Below are 19302 nucleotides of genomic sequence, written 5' to 3' on the forward strand. Positions count from 1 at the left end.
TGATAATAGTACAATTTGAAATTGTACTAATGATGCTTTTTTTTTTTTCTGTTACCGTAACTCATATGGGGTAATAAAACAAACTGAAGAAAGCTTAGGACTTGTCAAGTGCCATAGAAATGGGGGGTCATGAAGTGGGAGTTAATGGTGTATGAGAGAGGGCAAGCATCTGGACGTCAGGAGGTGACAAAGCAGAGGACAAGAGAGTTTGGCACCAGTTATCTGGCTGGTACACTCATCCAAAGAAAATTGCAGAACACACTCAAATGAGTCTTTTACTCTACATTGTCCTGCTTGAGCTCTGAATGAACTCCATGCCTGATATCTAGTCAGCGTCCAATAATAGATTACAGAATAAAAGAACAAGTGAACACACACATCTCATTGCAGTGATAACATTTTACAAAATGGAGTTCTCAATAGGAAATGTTACCTGAAAAAACATTATTTCTTCATTTTTAATATTGAGTAATAAATCCATTTGTTCAGACTCGTTTATTCAACTTAATTTATAGTAGGAATAATTCCATTAAAATCTTTGATCCTATCTTACTCAGGTATATCTTAATTGGCTCAGCCACTAGTTTTTGTGAGATCCAAGATAAAGGAGTTGGCTGGAGTGATCCTCTCCCCAGTTGCGAAAGTAAGTAAAGACTTTTTTTGACTTGCCTCTAAACCTAAACCATGTTACGTAATAAAACTCCTGTGCATCTTTGCTGCTTCTTATACCCTTCATTAGAATTTGCATCATGAATGTTAGATTTGTAAGGATGCTTTCCCTAATTATTTCTTCCTCTTCACTCACTCATCTCAGTTGTCAAGTGTGAGCCTCCTCCAGCCATCAGCAATGGGAAGCACAATGGTGGAGATGAAGACATCTACACTTATGGCTCTTCTGTCACCTACAGCTGTGACCCTGACTTCTCAATGTTAGGCACAGCCTCCATTTCTTGCAGACTGGAAAATAAGACAATAGGTGTCTGGAATCCAAGCCCTCCTATTTGTAAAAGTAAGTCATAATGATGAATTTTGGTTTGAATTTTTTGTTTAAAAGAAAAAGGAAGGTAAATGTATTGGGGGAAGTGAAATGATTCAAAGACAAACTAATTATTGCAATGATGCAGTATTTTTTTGGTAAACTGATGCTTATGCATGAAGTACCAGTATGTGGTAATAAATAACACTGATATCTCATTGGCTTTGTGAAGTAAAAGGTTTTTTTTTAATTAAAGTATCAATATAATTGACTCACAATATTATATTAGTTTCAGGTATACTACACGGTGATTTGATATTCTTATACAGTACAAAATGATCACCACAAATCTGGTTACCATCTGTCACCTTACACTATTACAATATTATTGACTATATTCTTTATGCTGTATGTTACATCTTGAGATGTATTTATTTTATAGCTGAAAGTTTGTACCCCTTAATTCCCTTCATCTATTTTGCTCTGCACCCCCTTCCCCCCTGCCACTTCCCTTCCTTGTGGTGACCAACAATTTGTTCTCTGTATCTATGAGTTTGTTTCTGTTTTATGTTTGTTTGTTTTGTTTTAGATTCCACACATAATTGAAGTCATGTATTTGTCTTTCTCTGCCTGACATTTCACTTAGCGTAATACCCTCTAATTCCATCCATGTTATTGCAAATGGCAAGATTTTATTCTTTTTTTATGGCATATATATATATATAGATATATATATATATATATATGGCACATCTTCTTCATCCATACATCTATTGATGGACATTGTGGTTGCTTCCATATCTTGGCTATTGTAAATAATGCTTCAATGAACATTGGGGTCACATATATCTTTTCAAATTAGTGTTTTTGTTTTCTCCAGTTAAATAGTAAGGAATGGAATTCCTGGATTGTATGGTAGTCCTATTTTTAATTTTTTGAGGACACTCCATACTGTTTTCCATAGTGACTATACCAATTTACATTCCCATCAATGGTGCACAAGTGTTCTTTCTTTATCCGCATCCTTGTCAACGGTTTTTATTTCTTGTCTTTTTGATAATAGCCATTCTGACACATGTGAGGTGGTATCTCATTGTGGTTTTGATTTGCATTTCCCTGGTGATTAGTGATGTTGAACATCTTTTAATGTGCCTGTTGGCTATCTGTATGTCTTTTTTGAAAAAAATGTCTATTCAGGTCCTCTGTCCATTTTTTAATCAGATTTTTTATATTGATTTGTATGAGTTCTTTATGGATTTTAGACATTAGCCCTTATTAGATATATCATTTTCAAATATCTTCTCCCATTCAGTAGGTTGCTTTTTTGTTTTGCTGTTGGTTTCATTTGCTGTGTGAAAGCTTTTTGGTTTGATGCAGTCCCATTTTTTTTTTTTTTTTTTTTTTTTTGCTTTTGTTGCCCATGCCTGAGGAGACAGATCCAACTAAAAAAATACTGATAAGACTAATGTTAAAGAGGTCACTGACTATGTTTTCTTCTAGGAGTTTATAGTTTCAGGTCTTACATTTAAATATTTAATCGATTTTGAAGTTATTTTTGTATATGGTGTAAGAAAGTGGTCTAGTTTCATTCTTTTGCATGTAGCTGTCCAGTTTTCCCAACACTATTTACTGAAGAGTCTGTCTTTTCCCCACTGTATGCTCTTGCCTCCTTTATCCTAGAAAAATTGACCATATAAGCGTTTATTTCTGGGCTCTCTGTTTTGTTCCATTGATCTGTGTGTCTGTTTTTGTTCCAGGACCATACTGTTTTGATTACTAAAGTTTTACAGTATAGTTTCAAATCAGTGAGCATGATAACTCTTGCTTTGTTCTTCTTTATCAAGATTGCTTTTGCTATTTGAGGTCTTTTGTAGTTCCATACAAATTTTAGGATTACTTGTTCTAGTTCTGTGATAAATGCCATGGGTATTTTGATAGGGATTGATAAATCTGTAGATTGCTTTGGGTAGTATGGACATTTTAACAATATTAATTCTTCCAATCTATGAACACATTATATGTTTCCATTTTCTGGTGTCATCTTCAATATATTTTATCAACGTTTTGTAGTTTTCAGTGTACAGGACTTTCACTTCCTTGTTTAAATTTATTCCTAGATATCTTATTCATTTTGATGCAGTTGTAAATGGGATTGTTTTCTTATTTCTCTTTCTGATAGTCTGCTATTAGTGTATAGAAATTAAACAAATTTCTGTATATTAAATTTGTATCCTGCAACTTTAATGAATGCATCTCTTAATTCTAATAGTTTTTTTTTTTTTGTGGAGTCTTTAGGTTTTCTATATATAGTATCATGGCACTGGCAAATAGTGACAGTTACTCCTTCCCTTCCAATTTGGATTCCTTTTATTTCTTTTCTTGTCTGATTGCTGTGGCTAGGACTTCCAATACTATGGTTAATAAAAGTAGTGAGAGGGGGCATCCTTGTCTTATTCTTGATCTTTGAGAAAAAGCTTTCATCTTTTAATGACTGATTTTGATATTAGCTATGGGTTTGTCATAAATGGCCTGTGATATCAGTTGTAACTTCTCTTTTACTTTTGAGTTTGTTTGAGCCATCTCTCTTCTTTTTCATTGCTTTTTCCTATATTTTTTAATCATTATTTTATTTACTTTCACTGTGATTTTTATTATTTCATTTCTCCTACTAATTTTAGGGTTTTTTTTTTTCTATTTCTTTTGGGTCTTTTAGGTGTAAAATTTGATCGTTTATTTCAGATTATTCTTGTTTCTTGATGTAGACCTATATTGCTGTGAACTTCCCTCTTATAACTGCTTTTGCTGCAACCCATAGATTTTGGAAAATTGTGTTTCCATTTTTATTTCTCTCAATGTATTTTTTGATTTTCTTTTTGATTTCTTCATTGACCGATTGGTTGTTTAGTATCAGGTTGTTTAGCCTCCACATGTTTATATTTTTCCATTTTTCTTCTTATAATTGATTTCCAATTTCATATCATTGTGTTTGGAAAAGAGAACTCAATCTTCTTAAATTTATAGAAACTTGTATTGTGGCCTAATATGTGATCTATTCTGGAGAATGTTCTATATGCACTTGAGAATGTGTATTCTGCAGTTTTTAGATAGAATGTTTTGTATATATCTATTAAAACTATCTGATCTAATATGTCATTTAAGGTCAATATTTCCTTATTAATGTTCTGTCTTGATGATCTATCCATTGATGCAAGGCCATACTACCCTTTGCCAGATGTTACTTGCCCATTTATATAGGCATTTGAGAGAGACAATTGGACTTGTTCCTTTAGAAAGCCCTAACATTATTTGATTCCATGCATATATGCAGTGTATAGTCTATGCATATACGCACACTATTATTGCATTACTATCAGTTTCTCCCTTTGTGTTTGTGAACATTTGTTTAATATATTGTATTTAGGTGTTTCTATGTTGGGTGCATTGATATCTATAAATGTTATATCCTCTTCTTAGATTGACCCTTTATTATTAAGTAATGTCCTTCTTTGTCTTTTGTTATAGTATTTGTTTTAAAGTCTCTTTGGTCTGATATGAGTATTGCTATCCCAGCTTTCCTGTTGTTTTCATTTGCATGGAGTATCTTTTTCCATCCCTTCACCTTCAGTCTGTGTATGTTTAGCTCTAGAATGAGTCTCTTTTAGGCAGTATATAAAAGGGTCTTTAAAATTTTTTTTATCCTTTCAGCCACCTATGTCTTTTAATTGGTCCATTTAGTCCATTTACATTTAAAGTGATTATTGATATGAATGTACTTGCTGCTATTTTGTTAATTGTTTTCTGTTTTGTTTTGGTTTTTTATAGTAGTTCTTTTTTGTTCCTTTCTTCTTCTCTTAGTCTTTTCCCTTGTGGTTTGATGATTTTCTCTAGTGTTATGATTTTCTCTAGTGTTATATGTTATGATTTTCTCTAGTGTTATGTGTTAAACTGATATATATCTTTTTATTTTAAATTGATAGTCACTTAAGTTCAAATGAATTCTAAGAGCACTATATTGTTTCTGCCCCCCCATTCTACATTTTTCACATTAGAGTTTACAACTTTTTATTTTGTTTATCCCTTAAACTACTTATTATAGTTATAGTTGATTTTGCTACTTTTGTCTTTTACCTTTTATACTACTATTTTAAGTGGCAGATCCACTGCCTTTACTATATATTTGCCTTTACCAGTGAGATTTTTTTCTTTCATATATTTTCTTTTTTTTTTTTTTTTTTTTTGGTGGTACACGGGCCTCTCACTGTTGTGGCCTCTTCCATTGCGGAGCACAGGCTCCAGATGCACAGGCTCAGCGGCCATGGCTCAGGGGCCCAGCCGCTCCACAGCATGTGGGATCTTCCTGGACCGGGGCAGGGACCCATGTCCCCTGCATCAGCAGGCGGACTCTCAACCACTGCGCCACCAGGGAAGCCCCATATATTTTCTTATTTCTAGTTGTGGCCTTTTCTTTTCTGCTTACAAAAGACCCTTTAACATTTCTTGTAAGGCTGGTTTAGTGGTGATGAACTCCTCTCGTTTTTGCTTGTCTGTAAAACTCTTTATCTCTCCTTCAATTGTGAACGATTCCCTTGCTGGGTAAAGTATTCTTGGTTGTAAGTTTTTTTCCTTTCAGCACTTTAAATACATCTTGCCACTCCCTTCTGGCCTGCAGAATTTCTGCTGAAAAATTATCTGGTAGACTTATAAGGGGTTCTCTTGTACATGACAAGTTGTTTTTCTTTTGCTGTCTTTAAAATTCTCTATCTTTAACTTTTTTCTTTTTTTCTTTTTTTTTTTTTTTGTGGTATGCGGGCCTCCCACTGCTGTGGCCTCTCCTGTTGCGGAGCACAGGCTCCGGACGCTCAGGCCCAGCGACCATGGCTCACAGACCTAGCCACTCCGCAGCACATGGGATCTTCCTGGACCAGGGCATGAACCCGTGTCCCCCACATCGGCAGGCGGACTCTCAACCACTGCACCACCAGGGAAGCCCACTTTTGTCATTTAAATTATGATAATGTCTTGGTGTGGATCTCTTTTCATTTATCTTGCTTGGGGTTCTCTGTACTTCCTGGACCTGGATATCTGTTTCCTTCCCCGGGTTAGAGAAATTTTTAGCCACTATTTCTTCAAACAAATTTTCTTCCCCTTTATCTTCTCTATTCTCCATTAATGAAAACGTTAGTTTCCTTGATGTTGCGCTAGATGCATCTTAAACTAGCCTCATTAATTTTTTTTTTCTTTTTGCTGTTCTGATTGGGTGATTTCTACTATTCTGTCTTTCAGATCACTTATCCATTCTTCTGTACCACCTAACCTGCTATTGATTCCTTCTAGTGTATTTTATTTTATTTATTGTATTCTTCAGCTCTAACTGGTTCTTTTTTATATTTTCTAACTCTGTGTTATTAAAGTTCTCTCTGTGTTCCTTCACTCTTCTCCTGAGTTCAGTGAGCATCTTTATAATCATTATTTTTTACTCTTTATCAGGTAAATTACTTATCTCTATTTCATTAGGGTTTTTAAAAATAGGGTTTTATTTTATTCTTTCACTGGAAACATATTCCTCTGTCTCTTCATTTTATTTGACTTTCCATGTTTGTGTCTATGAATTAGGCAAAACAGAATGAGCATGGGCTGGGGGATCCTGGCACTCACTGCATTGGGTCTGCCTTTATGGTACAGTTGGAGCTGGAATGGGTGCATGTGGGAGGGGGTCCCAGGGTGCTCTGCCCAAGAACCACCCTGGGGGGATGGCTGGAGCTGGAATGGGTATGGGCTTGGGGTAAGTGTGTCCCAGCAGCAAAGTAAAAGTTGATTCTCATTCATATTGAGTTTACTGCCTGTCCAGGAAACTCTCTAGGGCAGCTATAATTTAGGTGTTAGTTTAGCAACCATCTCAGCAATCCAGATTGCTTCAATCTTATGATATCAAAATGTGCTTTCACAATCTCTTTAGTAGAGGAAGAGAGAAAATCAAATTGTCCCCTGGCTTTAAGAGCTTTTTTCCTGGAAATGACCACATATCACTTTGCATTTCAGCCTTTTGTCCAAAACTAGTAATGTGTAGATGCTACTCATCCTAAGGGAACTGAGGAATATCACCTTTTGTCTGTGCAGGAAGAAGAACTGGAAATACTGTTTAGCACTTTTCATGTCAACCACATATACCTACAGAGCAAGCAAAACCTATTAAACACCGGAAGTTCAACAGGACAAAACAAACAGTAATTGAGCAAGAAGAAATATTGTGGCATTGCTAGTTTGCTAATCTAAGGCATCTTCCTTTGCTACTAAGCACCCACACAATATCACTTACTATTCTGACTCAGCACAGGACACAATCAAATTGGGGATAAACAAGCATGATACTGCAAACCGTTTAAAATGCCTGAAGAACTCTCATGAGTTCAGAATGAAGGTGAAGGGCAGGCACTGAAAGGCTTTAACCAAAATGTGCTGAATGTTAGAAAGATAACTCTGGCTGCAGAATGGACAACAATTTGAAGTGGGACAAAACTTAACCCATAGGTACCTGTTGCAACTATCTTGCTAAGTAGTGAAGCTCCTTCAACTGTTGCCATGGCAGTGGGCCTGGAGAGAAATTGAGGAATCCTAGAGGAATTAAAGTGGCAGGACTGACAGGACTTGATGACTGACTGCTGTGGGGTAGGAGGCAGGGGCAATTTGTTCTTTGCTTATGATGGTACAGCTCTCTGATGCCCTGGCTACCTCTGCATCATGACTATCACATCATTACCACTGACCACTGGCCCACCATCAAACTCATCCAGGAGAGCAGGTCATTATAGGAAGAGGTTTTGAGGACCTCAAGATATGTCTTTTTTCCTGGATTATATATGGCTAGTTTTTCTTGGGAAAGTGAAGAAGTTAGTGTTATCCACAATCATCTCACAATAGAACCTACATGATGGGATCTCATTTTACTGAGGCTTTTAAAAGTTGAAAAAAGGGCTTCCCTGGTGGCGCAGTGGTTGAGAGTCCGCCTGCCGATGCAGGGGACACGGGTTCGTGCCCCGGTCCAGGAAGATCCCACATGCCGCGGAGCGGCTGGGCCCGTGAGCCATGGCCGCTGAGCCTGCGCATCTGGAGCCTGTGCTCCGCAACGGGAGAGGCCACAACAGTGAGAAGCCCGTGTACCGCAAAAAAAAAAACACAAAAAAGTTGGAAAAAAAAGCATATATACAAATATATATATAACCCATTTGTCTTTTCTTTTGAGTTTTTAGAAATCACTTGTTCTCAGCCAGTGATTAAAGGTGGAAAAATAATCTCTGGATTTGGACCCATCTATACTTATAAACAGACTATTGTATTTGACTGCAATAAAGGTTATCGTCTCAAGGGCAACAAATTAATCCATTGTGGAGCTGATAACAGCTGGCATCCTCCTCCTCCCATTTGTGAACTCAGTAAGTACGGGCCATGAAAGAGTTTCAATGTCTGGCATCTAAAGATATCCAGAAATATTGATGGGGACATATTTATATGCCTAAGCCCATTTGAATCACAGTAAAAATTTAAATTTAGATCAATCCCTCAGTTTTTTTCTTGTTGGAAAAAAGAATGATTACACTACACTGTGCAAGGTCATATAACATCACAAAAGGCTGCCACACGCAGTTGTGCACACTACAACCCTAAAGAGAGATGTAGCATTGTAGACATTGTGGATTAGTATGTGTATTTCAATAATTTTCTTGCAGTTGATAGAAAATTGCTTTGTTGTAGCAAAAATCATTATATTATGGTGATTGTTTTAAAAGATATATAGTAAAGTGTCCTGAGGGAAAAATGCCTTTTTCTAACTTGCACAAAATTATTGTATGGACTAACTATGATTCTGATACTCTGAAATTATAAACTCATGTGGATCACTAAAAATTATCTTTTTTAAAAATTAATTTTTATTGGAGTACAGTTGCTTTACAGTATTGTGTTAGTTTCTACTGTACAGAAAAATGAATCAGCCATACATGTATATATATCCTCTCCCTTTTGAACTTCCCTTCCATTCAGGTCACCACAGTGCATTAAGTAGAGTTCCCTGTTAAAAATTATCTTAATGGTAACAATGGTAACTTGGTGCTAGTCTAAGTACATAACAAGAATTAATTCAATGAATTCTGTCCAGAATTGTGGGCACTGTTATTATCCTCATTTTAAGGATGAGAAATCCATTCACAGAGGTTATTTGACATGTCCAGAACAGGCAAATCCATTGAGAGAGAAAGAATTTTAGTGGTTTCCAGGGCCTGGGAGGAGGCAAGACTAGGAGGTGACTCCTAACGAGTACAGAGTTTCTTTTTGGGTTGACAAAAATATCCTAAAATTGGATAGGGGTGATGGTTGCACAACTCTGTGGATATAGTAAAAACCATTGGATAGTGTATTTAAAATGTTATGTTATGTGACTTGTGTCTTAATAAAACTTAAAAAAGACCCTTACCCTTGAAGATAAAAATAAAATAAACATCCAACTTGACAGATGTTTCTATTACATTTCCATACTGTGAACCAGTAGCAGCAGCAAAGAGTGAAGAGGACAAGATAAAAGGTTTAGGCTCAGAAGTCACTTTGTGCATGGTTTGTTCTTGCCAAACCTTTAAATGATAAAGTTTCTGGTGTCATCTGGATAAGGGGAATGACTCTTGTTTATTTTCTCCTATCAGCCAGGAAACAAAAGAGTTAGATTTATTTGTCTGCAACATTTCTCCAGTCATATCCACCTAGCAAGCCCAATGCTTCAATTCAGATACCAAACTTTCTGAAGTAAAATGAAGAGGAAGAAGAATTCATATTTTGAATAGTTGGCACGACACACAGAAACCACTTGTTAGTGCCCTTAGTAAGAACCTCTCTGGTGCCTTGCACATTTGGGTACATGTCCATGTGTGTTTTCTGGTGTGACTGATTCATCAGCTATGGCAGGCTGGTTCCTGGCTGAATGAGCACATGACACCCTTTGATAGGACAGGCTCATTGATCACTGTTGCATCCCTAGTAAGAGTGTCCTTTTCCCTTGTTCCTCTTTTATGGGCAGATGGCTGTGCTGGCTTACCAAACATCCCCCATGCCATCTGGGGAAGATATGGCTACCAGAACCCAACAGAAGAGGAAGTGTATGATATTGGGACTGAACTGAGGTACTCCTGCTTTCCTGGCTATAAACCCAAGGCAGATGGGCCCACGACTGTGACTTGTCAGAGAAATTTGGAGTGGACCCCATACATACAATGTGAGGGTGAGTTTCTTTTTTTAAAATTTTTTTGTATATTAAATATTCAGTATGTGATAGGATTTTCCATCTTAAATGAATATAATTTGTTTCCTCAAGATAAATTTAGAATTATACTAATTGAACACAATAGTGAACAATTATTGCCAGAAGGGACCAAAAATGTTTTGGAGCTTGAGGAGCTGAGAAATTATAATCTTATCCTGGTTCAGAATCAAATGAGACAAAACACAGAAGTCAAATGTTATGAAGATTAAGTATGAGCTTCATTACTGGTAAAGGTACAATGGAGAATACAGCTCCACCACTGCCCAAGTCGGACCTCCATCACAGCCCTTTCCTCCCCAGTGTAGACTTTGGGGTGCTCGACAGAAGGAAAGTCTGTGAAACAGTCATGAACTCAAGCAGCTGCAAGGTGACTTGTGTCTCATGTCTCTTGAGCCATGAGACTGTGGGCTGAAAGACCTGCCTCTAGAAGACAGACTCTGACCCCTGACCCAGTGCTTTTGCCTCAGTAGGATAGAAAGGAGACTCTCTCTAGTCTCACTTGGGAGTAAGTGAGGGGCTGAAAGATATATGGATGCAATTTTATGGGCCTCAATGGAATTGACAACATGCATTCTTCTACACATCTATCAGACTCTTGCCATTTTAGAGGTAAAGACACTGAGGCCCAGAATACAGAGAACTTTATTCTGTAGATTGGAATTTGAAAAATATGTGAAATGCACAAATAATGAAAAATGGTAACCCACTTATTGAAAGATTGGTCATTTCACATTAGGACTTAAAGTTCCATTGCAGTCGTTCAGACTCATTTTGGGGAAATAGAATGAAAGATTTTAACAATATCACTGAATTAAAATATATTTAGTAAAAGTTATTGCCACCACTTAAATAACAAAGTATTGGAAACAACTGAATTGGAAACAAATGAGTTGGAGTGCTTTAGCAAATCAGGGCCAGGGAGAGCAGACTCAAATTGCCTCTGCTTTCCCAATCTCTCTTCAGTGGTGAGATCTTCTAAAGGTAGAAATTAGACTTTTAGCCATAGGGTCCTCCTCATGGTGATTTTACTAACCATTAGCATTCTTTTATATTTTTTAGAGGCTTGTTGCCCAGTAGTAGAACTGAACAATGGCAGAATCACTCCACTGAGAAAAAGCGACATTGACAATAGCTGTACCTATTTCTATAGAGATCAGGTTTCATATACATGTCATGAGAAATATACATATCATGCTACATGCACAGCAGATGGCACATGGAGTCCCAAAACACCAGAATGTTACCCAGGTAAGAGCTTATGGAAGCATGTTATTTTAGAAGTTTTTCACATCAAAATGATGGAGATTGTTATTTTTTAATTAAAGTGTAGTTGATGTACAATATTATGTAAGTTTCAGGCATACAGCATAGTGATTCACAATGTTGGAATGTTATGTTCCACTTATAAAAATTGGCTATATTCCCTGTGTTGTACTATATATCCTTGTAGCTTATTTATTTTATACATAGTAGTTTGTACCTTTTAATCCCCTACCCCTATCTTGCCCCTCCTAGCTTCCTTCACCCCACTAGTTTGTTCTCTATATCTGTGAATCTGTTTGTTATGTTATATTCATTCATTTTATTTTTTAGATTCCACATATAAGTGATAACATAGAGTATTTGTCTTTCTCTGTTTGATTTATTTCACTAAGCATACTACTCTCCAGGTCCATCCAGGTTGTTGCAAATGGCAAAACCTCATTCTTTTTTATGCCTGAGTAATATTCATATATATATATATATAACATAGATATAGGTACACATCTTTTTCCATTCATCTGTTGGTTGACACTTAGGTTGCTTTCATATCTTGGCTACTGTAAATAATGCTGGTATGAACATTCAAAATGATGGAGATTATTAAGGGAAGTTTTCAAATTAGGTAAAAGAGACATGGGTTGGTTGGCCCTGAGGACACGGTAAGCCCTCACCTGGAGCCCCTGAGAAACTGGTCTCTAGGGGAATCAGCCCAGGATGCTTTTTTGTGTCAAGCATAGGGGTTCCAAGATGGTTGAGTCTGTGAGGGTCAAATACAACAGTCCCCAAGGCAAGGTCATATTCAAGTGTGGAGCAGAAAGTTTTCATTCTTTCAGTCTCTCTGTAAAATGAAAAAACCTCAGTAAATTTGCCTCTAGCCTTGGGAACAGAGTTACAGTTCGGATGTGAAACCACTGCTACAGCCCAACTTAGAGAAGACTGTTGACAAACAAGTTGGAATGGTTCCAATAGCCTACCTTGCAAAACACCTCAAATTTGCAGAATTTCCTTTGTAAAAACAAGGGAGGTGTCGGAGCTTTCCTTTTAGATCAACAGCTTCAAATTCTTAGCATGGAAAATTCAGAGAAGACAGAAGTGGTTCTCCTTGCTTGTGGTTTTTTAATCCTATAATCAACACGCACCTCGAGTTGTTTGAGCTGGCCAAGGACTGCATGAATGGAAGAGGAAAATTAGAATTGTCAAAGGCATAATTTCTCCTATTGGTGATACATGTAAGAAGAAAAGACTCGTCTCTACCCATCACTGAGTTATGCCAGAACTTGCCACTAAGAACTCAAAATGGGTGAAAGGTGATACATGGAAAAGTCTTCAGAAGTATTGGATAGACTGCTAAAGTGCTAAGACACCATCAAGAGACCCTGGCGGCTAGTAGCTGTGATCAACAGCAGGACTCACCTATGCTGGAAAGGCCTAGATGGAAGAGGAAGTGGACTGAACAAAGACAAGATTTTAGTAAAAAAAAAAAAAAAAATCTGCTAAGTGAATGAAAGGATAGAAAATCAGATCTTAGAGATGAATGTCATTCTTCCCATCGCTTTTTGGAGGTTAAGAGTTGGAGTAGTACTAAAGAACAATCTAGAAGCAGGTGAAATTATCAAATTTAAGTTTGATTTCTTCTCTTGGAAATCTACTCTTAGTTCATCTGAAGTGTGTGTGAACTGCAGAAAGGCTCCAATGCTAGAATCTCTTATTCTGCATTTTTACCTAGAAGTTCCTATACCCTGATCAGCTGTGAGTATGTTGATCTCGGAACCCACTGGTTGAAGCATGTGGGCACCCTCCCAGGAAACCTGGTATTATTGTGCTGTTTATGGATCAACAACTTGAACATAGAACAAACTGCTTGGCTTTTGTCCCAGTGTCAAGGATGCTGCTAATACCACAGCATAATAGGGTTTTGGATATCCTTAAGGACAGACTCCCTCTTTGGATAATGGAAATTAGAACAATGAACTTCACAGGGTGATAAATATTAGTAACTGTTGTGACTTCCATTGAGAAAGAGGAAGTATGACATTGTTTATTCCCTACCATGCCTTTTTCATAATTTGCTTTTATAATGTAAATTTAGAATTTAGGAAATGTGTAAAGCTGGTGTTTTGTTTGATGCTGATGTTTTTTATGTGTGGTACTTTTTAACCGTTAACATTGTTTGTATAATTTGAATGCAACAAATGAACTTGCAGTGAAAGTCCTTTACTACAGCCTCATTCAGTTGGAAAAATGAAATCAAAACAAAGAAAAAAAAACCCCCACATTAGGTAAAAAAATTCGTATACCCTGAATGATTTTAAGAGTGGATAAGTTTGTTAAAAAATACTGCCCCCTCAGTCCAACTTTCTCTTTTCCCCCACTGTTTGTTCCCATTCTTTTGAACTTCCTGGATTCCTTCTTTTTTCTGAGTCAATGAAAAGAGCCCACATCTAAAAGATAAGCTAGACAGTTCAATTATTACCTTTTATTTCTTGGTATTTATTCTTTTTTCTTCTCTTCCTTCTAGTCCATATGGCTTCACCTGCAGTATAAAACCTGCCCACATCTAGTGAACCTGCCTTTCTGAGCTTACTTCTTTTCTTCCTTCTCTATCTTCCATATTCTGGAACATCATCATGCCATCTACTTCTTGCTTATTCAGTAGAACTAACATGATGCCATTGATGTTCTGTATCAATATGATATTCTGTGGATGTCCACATGGTCATGATATCTCCAGACTCTATTATGACAGGGACTGGTGAGTTATCATAGCCAAGGTCTTAAAATGCAGATATTTGATCTTGAACCTTCCATGTGTATGCAAACTGTTTGTGACCTTCTTTTCTGATAGGGATGGAAAAGAAGGCCTCTGCTGAATCAGTGGCCTCACTTACTCGAAGACATATTAATCTGCTCTAGCAAAGATACCACATCTGGTACAGTGGCTGCAATAGGGGCTAAAATGCTGTTGGGTTTTCAGTAGCCTACTGGAATTCTCCAGAATCCTAATTTTTGTAGTAGACACACTGGTGAAGTACATGGGGATATGATGACCCCTCCTGCATCTTTAGTTCTTTAAGAGTGGCACAAATTTCTCCTTCTCCCCTACCCTTCAGTACATGATATTTTAAAAAAACTTACCTTCTTTGCCTCCAGGGGGAGGGTATAGGTAGTATCAATGTCTTGTACTTGGCCTTCTTGGATAAGACAGCTCTAACCCCATAGGCCAAGGACCAATGTGGAGGTTGTACCAATGACCCATTTTGTCTATCCCGTTTATACTTGCAAAGATAATGGGGCTTCCCTGGTGGTGCAGTGGTTGAGAGTCCGCCTGCTGATGCAGGGGACACAGGTTCATGCCTCGGTCTGGGAGGATCCCACATGCCACGGAGCGGCTAGGCCCGTGAGCCATGGCTGCTGAGCCTGCACGTCCGGAGCCTGTGCTCTGCAACGGGAGAGGCCACAACAGTGAGAGGCCTGTGTACCACAAAAAAAAAAAAAAAAAAAAAGATAATGGAAAAGGCCACCAAATGGCTTAATAGGGGGGCCATGATGGTTCCAGGTATCCATGTCAACTCAAGCTCTATGTTCAATAATCCTTGGATTACTGTGCACCTCTCACCTGTGCACAGTTACCTATGTAAATAGACATAGGATCTCTTAGAAGACTGGGGCACTCATTACTGTGTATACTTCCCAAGGTGTTGTAGTATCTTTACTTCTGGAAACTGTCTTTTTTCTTTAGTCGATGATCTCCAGACCTAACAACTGGCACAGGTCCAGAAACTGAACAAAGGATTATAACTTTTTATTGGACCAAATGCCAACAGCCTCCTGATCATCCATCCTTAATTTCTTTCGATGGTACAAGTTGAGTCGTATCTGGTTGGCTGCTCATCTGTTTTCACCCTTATGAATGCCATGTTCTATTAACCGTATTCCTAACTCTCAGGCACCTCTGGTTGTCTCTCTAACTGGCCACTCATTATGATGATTACATTTACTTAGCTTCTGAAGCATATAAGCACCTCTCAGACTGCGATTGCTAAGAGTGAAATTTGTTCTTTAATGTTCTTCGCATCATCAGCTCTGGCCTTTGATATGGGTGCTCTTCTTGTTAGGATATTCCTTCTGACCTTGGTACCTGTATCCTCCAGGCTTTCCCAGGGACCATAATCATTTGGTGGGGTTTCCAGCATGTGTGTGGTACATCCACTCCAGCATGCTCTCTTCTCTGAGTCACTTAATCTCTCTTTCTACCACGTGCCATGGCAACTCCAGCATTTGAATCTCATTGTCAGCATCATGTTTTCTATGCCTCAAGGAGGCATCTGAGGATAGTACTTGTAGATACTATAGCCTGTCAGTTTAATATTGTACCTGACTTTCCTGGTGCCCTGTTCTATTTAAATTTCTCATGCACTGTTTGTGGAACCTGACAGTGTTCCCTTTCAGAGAGGTACCCAGCACCATGCCACATCTATTATTCCAACCTGCAATCCACCTTTTTTATTCTTTCTATGAGCTCTTTTCTAAAATATTTTAGAAGACAGTAAGTATATTCTTCGGGGGTTGGATGGACAGGCTTGATTGGGAGCAATGAGTCAGAGATTGTGGATTTATTTCGCATCTTTACAGTCTCTCCCAGATGTACATCTCTGCATTTAGCCTGAAATCAGTGGAGTGTACCACTAGTACAATGAGACTTTGGACTGAATTCAGCCTTCATGCCAAAATGGTTCCTAAATAGTGTCAAGTTTAGTGAATTGTCAATAAAATGAAACAAATCTTAAGTGCTTGTCATTCCATTGGAGCCTTTCTAAGGTTCCCCAGCCTCACGCCTACAGAAGGGCAGCATAGGTCCTGGGTTTGGCTAAGTGAGCAGATGGGCAGAGAAGATAGAAGGACAGAAGGAAGCCTCCTACAAACCACACAGATTCTGGGAAGTGTTGATATAAGCATTCGACACTCTGACCCTCTTTGATTTTTATGTCTCACTTCAAGATTGCGATTCTCCTCCTGTCATTGCCCATGGACATCATAGACTAGGCGGTTCATTATTTCCATTTGGAAATGTTGAGGCTACATACAGATGTGATGAAGGGTACACCTTGGTTGGAAAGAACAAACTCTCCTGCTCTTCTTCAGGCTGGTCATCTGAAGCCCCTCAATGTAAAGGTAACTCCAGCTCTCTCTTCAGCTTTGTGTGTGAGGGAACTATCCTGAAAGGCTTGAGAGCACAGTTTCTTCTCTGCCAGAGGCAGCAAAAAAATATTTGATTTGATTTGATTTATTTAAAATACTTACTATATTCTGACAGTACCCGAAGCAAAAAGTACAGAGGGCACAACAGAAACATTAATCTCTCCTACTTCTTTCTCCCAGGTGCAAAATTCAGCCTCTGTGAGGCAGCCCCTATTCTTTGTTTCTTGTATACTTCCAGAAATATTCTACAGTTGGTACATCTTATCTGAGTGTAGTTGTGGCCCATAGCAAAATTGTCATGGAATGTTGGTCTAGCATGAATGTCGACTCCCATGGGATAATTGCAAGCGTCGTGGTGAGGTCACAGGTATTTCCATCAGAGCCAGTGCAGGGCACCACCAGCCCAGGACGTAGGCATGTTGTGAGTGGGGGACTCCTAGTGTGCCAGCTGTGTGGGGACAAGAGGGGACAAGATCGGGTCTGATTGTTACATGCACACAAGTTTAATATCACTTTGTCATCAACAACCGCAGGGATTATTTGCCACCATTGTTTCCATTGCACACGGGAGGATAATAGGCGAGAGGGAAAATCTTGTATTCAGCATCTTATAGGGATCAAGATACGAGAGGTAGTTGATTTGATAGATGAGGATTTAGGGTCACATGCCCTTTTTATATTCTGTCATGCTATTTAAAATTGTTATGTCCTTGGGCAAGTTACTTAACTTTTCTGTATCTCACTTTCTCCTAGATAAAATAGTGAGACTTAAATAAGATAATCACATAAAGTACTAGCCCAAAGTCTAATACATAGCCAATGCTCAATAAATATGTTAATGAAAATTATTTCTGTTCTCAAGATGAAAGAAAAGGTAAAACAATTAGCAGCACTTCAATATAGTTCATTCGTAGTACCGTAGACTCATATCTTTTTCTTAGATCTACAGATTGCTTAAAATTATGTTCCATTTCAGCTTTGTGTCTGAAACCAGAGATAGAACATGGAAGGTTATCTGTGGATAAGGATGGATATGTTGAACCTGAAACTGTCACTGTCCAGTGTGACTCTCGTTATGGTTTGGTTGGTTCCCAAAATATCACTTGTTCAGAAAACAGAACGTGGTACCCGGAGGTGCCCAAGTGTGAGTGGGTAAGTAGCACAATTCAAGGAAGTTTACAATCTATCAAACCCTAAAATGGGTGTGTCTCACTCAAAGGACTGTCCTGCCAGTAAAGGTGACATCTGACTTGTCAAGATTCATTCATGCAAAGGAACTCTCAATTTTGCCTTGAAGCCCTCTGGTCAGAAAGGAGTGGCAAGTTTTCCTGTTCTCACTTGAGAACAGGGAAAACTGAGCCCCTTTGGAGTGGAGGTTCTCAGCTACCTGGGAGTACTGACTCCTTAACTTTACTTTTCTAGGGGATATGGTATACTGTTGTCCCATTTCTGAATGGTCAGCAGAAATAGTCTCTGTTCCCACAGAGGCTTTCTGGGAGGCTGTCTCAGAGCAGAGTTATATTCCTCTGAGGAAGAAGATGGTGGGGTCCAAGGTGTTTTCTTGTTTTCCTGCTCATCCACCAGTTCTGGGTGGGTCTTGGTCCTGAATCTGTAGTCCTGCCTTTGTCAGCATGAACTATGCCCCCTAACAATTGGAAGAGAAGCCTTTTAAGCACACTCATCACATATTTCTCCTTTAGGGGTACCCTGAAGGCTGTGAGCAAGTGGTCAAAGGCAAGAAACTCATGCAGTGTCTCCCAGATCCACAGGAGGTGAGATTGGCCCTGGAGGTGTATAAGCTGTACCTGGAGATTCAAACCCTGGAGCTTCAGAAAGATGAGGCAAAGCAAGCCACTCAGGAGGGTTCACTGTAATGTTTCTCATGAAGGGGAGGAAAATGTGCCTTGCTGCCTTAAATCCAATATGGATCACTTCAGTTAATCACCTTTACCATCTCTTTTACACCATCAATTGTGGTAATAATTATCTAGAAAGGGTAATTGGTTAATATTTAGTGCTTTGATACTGTAGAATTATTGATCATTTTCTGATTCATATTTTTGCTTTTCTGGACACAGAGTACACATTTTATCAATTAAACAATTTACATATCCAACAGTATTTTGTCTTCGTGGTCATTAGGACTCTGTGAAATGAGGTCTGTGAAAAAACCCATACATAAAGTTGATATATTTATTTTACTGTAGGGACTTTGGACATATGAACATGGGTTCACACCAATACATTTCCATGGATTGCCTTTACTCCACAGTTCACATGTACAAGTCACTCAGGTGTTCAGTATTTAGATTAAACATCAACACACCCCAAAAGCCTTGTCCGTTGTCCCCCATTTGAAGCAGTCACGCCCTTTTCTAAACCCCCATGCACTTGACCTCTGCCTCACTAATGCTCCCTTTTGGCTTTTGGCTTGTGAGAAGGAGATTCATGTCGGTGTCTGATTTCCTGATTCCATCCTCAGGAAGAGACTCTGAAAGCCTGATGAGTGGAAGCCCGCCCGGCAGCCACCTTTGTGCTCCCAAGTCCTTGTTCTGATATG

General features: G+C 38.4%; 1 protein-coding gene across 4 annotated transcripts in view; it reads left to right on the forward strand.

The window, feature by feature from the left end:
* The window catches only part of C4BPA (complement component 4 binding protein alpha), a 41523-nt gene extending 22669 nt beyond the window's left edge, over nucleotides 1-18854 (forward strand). For 3 of the 4 annotated variants that reach the window (XM_070046304.1, XM_070046303.1, XM_030872892.3), the window contains exons 5-12: nucleotides 558-643; nucleotides 815-1009; nucleotides 8224-8406; nucleotides 10038-10238; nucleotides 11340-11528; nucleotides 16542-16715; nucleotides 17719-17894; nucleotides 18443-18854. In XM_070046304.1, the coding sequence (XP_069902405.1) occupies nucleotides 558-643; nucleotides 815-1009; nucleotides 8224-8406; nucleotides 10038-10238; nucleotides 11340-11528; nucleotides 16542-16715; nucleotides 17719-17894; nucleotides 18443-18616 (1378 nt within the window). In that variant the 3' untranslated portion in view covers nucleotides 18617-18854. The remainder of the gene's footprint in view (nucleotides 1-557; nucleotides 644-814; nucleotides 1010-8223; nucleotides 8407-10037; nucleotides 10239-11339; nucleotides 11529-16541; nucleotides 16716-17718; nucleotides 17895-18442) is intronic. The other variant, XM_070046306.1, reaches the window with a different exon arrangement.
* The last annotated feature ends 448 nt before the right edge of the window (nucleotides 18855-19302 follow it).

Source organism: Globicephala melas, chromosome 1 (genome assembly GCF_963455315.2).
Source record: "Globicephala melas chromosome 1, mGloMel1.2, whole genome shotgun sequence".
NCBI classification, from domain to species: Eukaryota; Metazoa; Chordata; class Mammalia; order Artiodactyla; family Delphinidae; genus Globicephala; species Globicephala melas.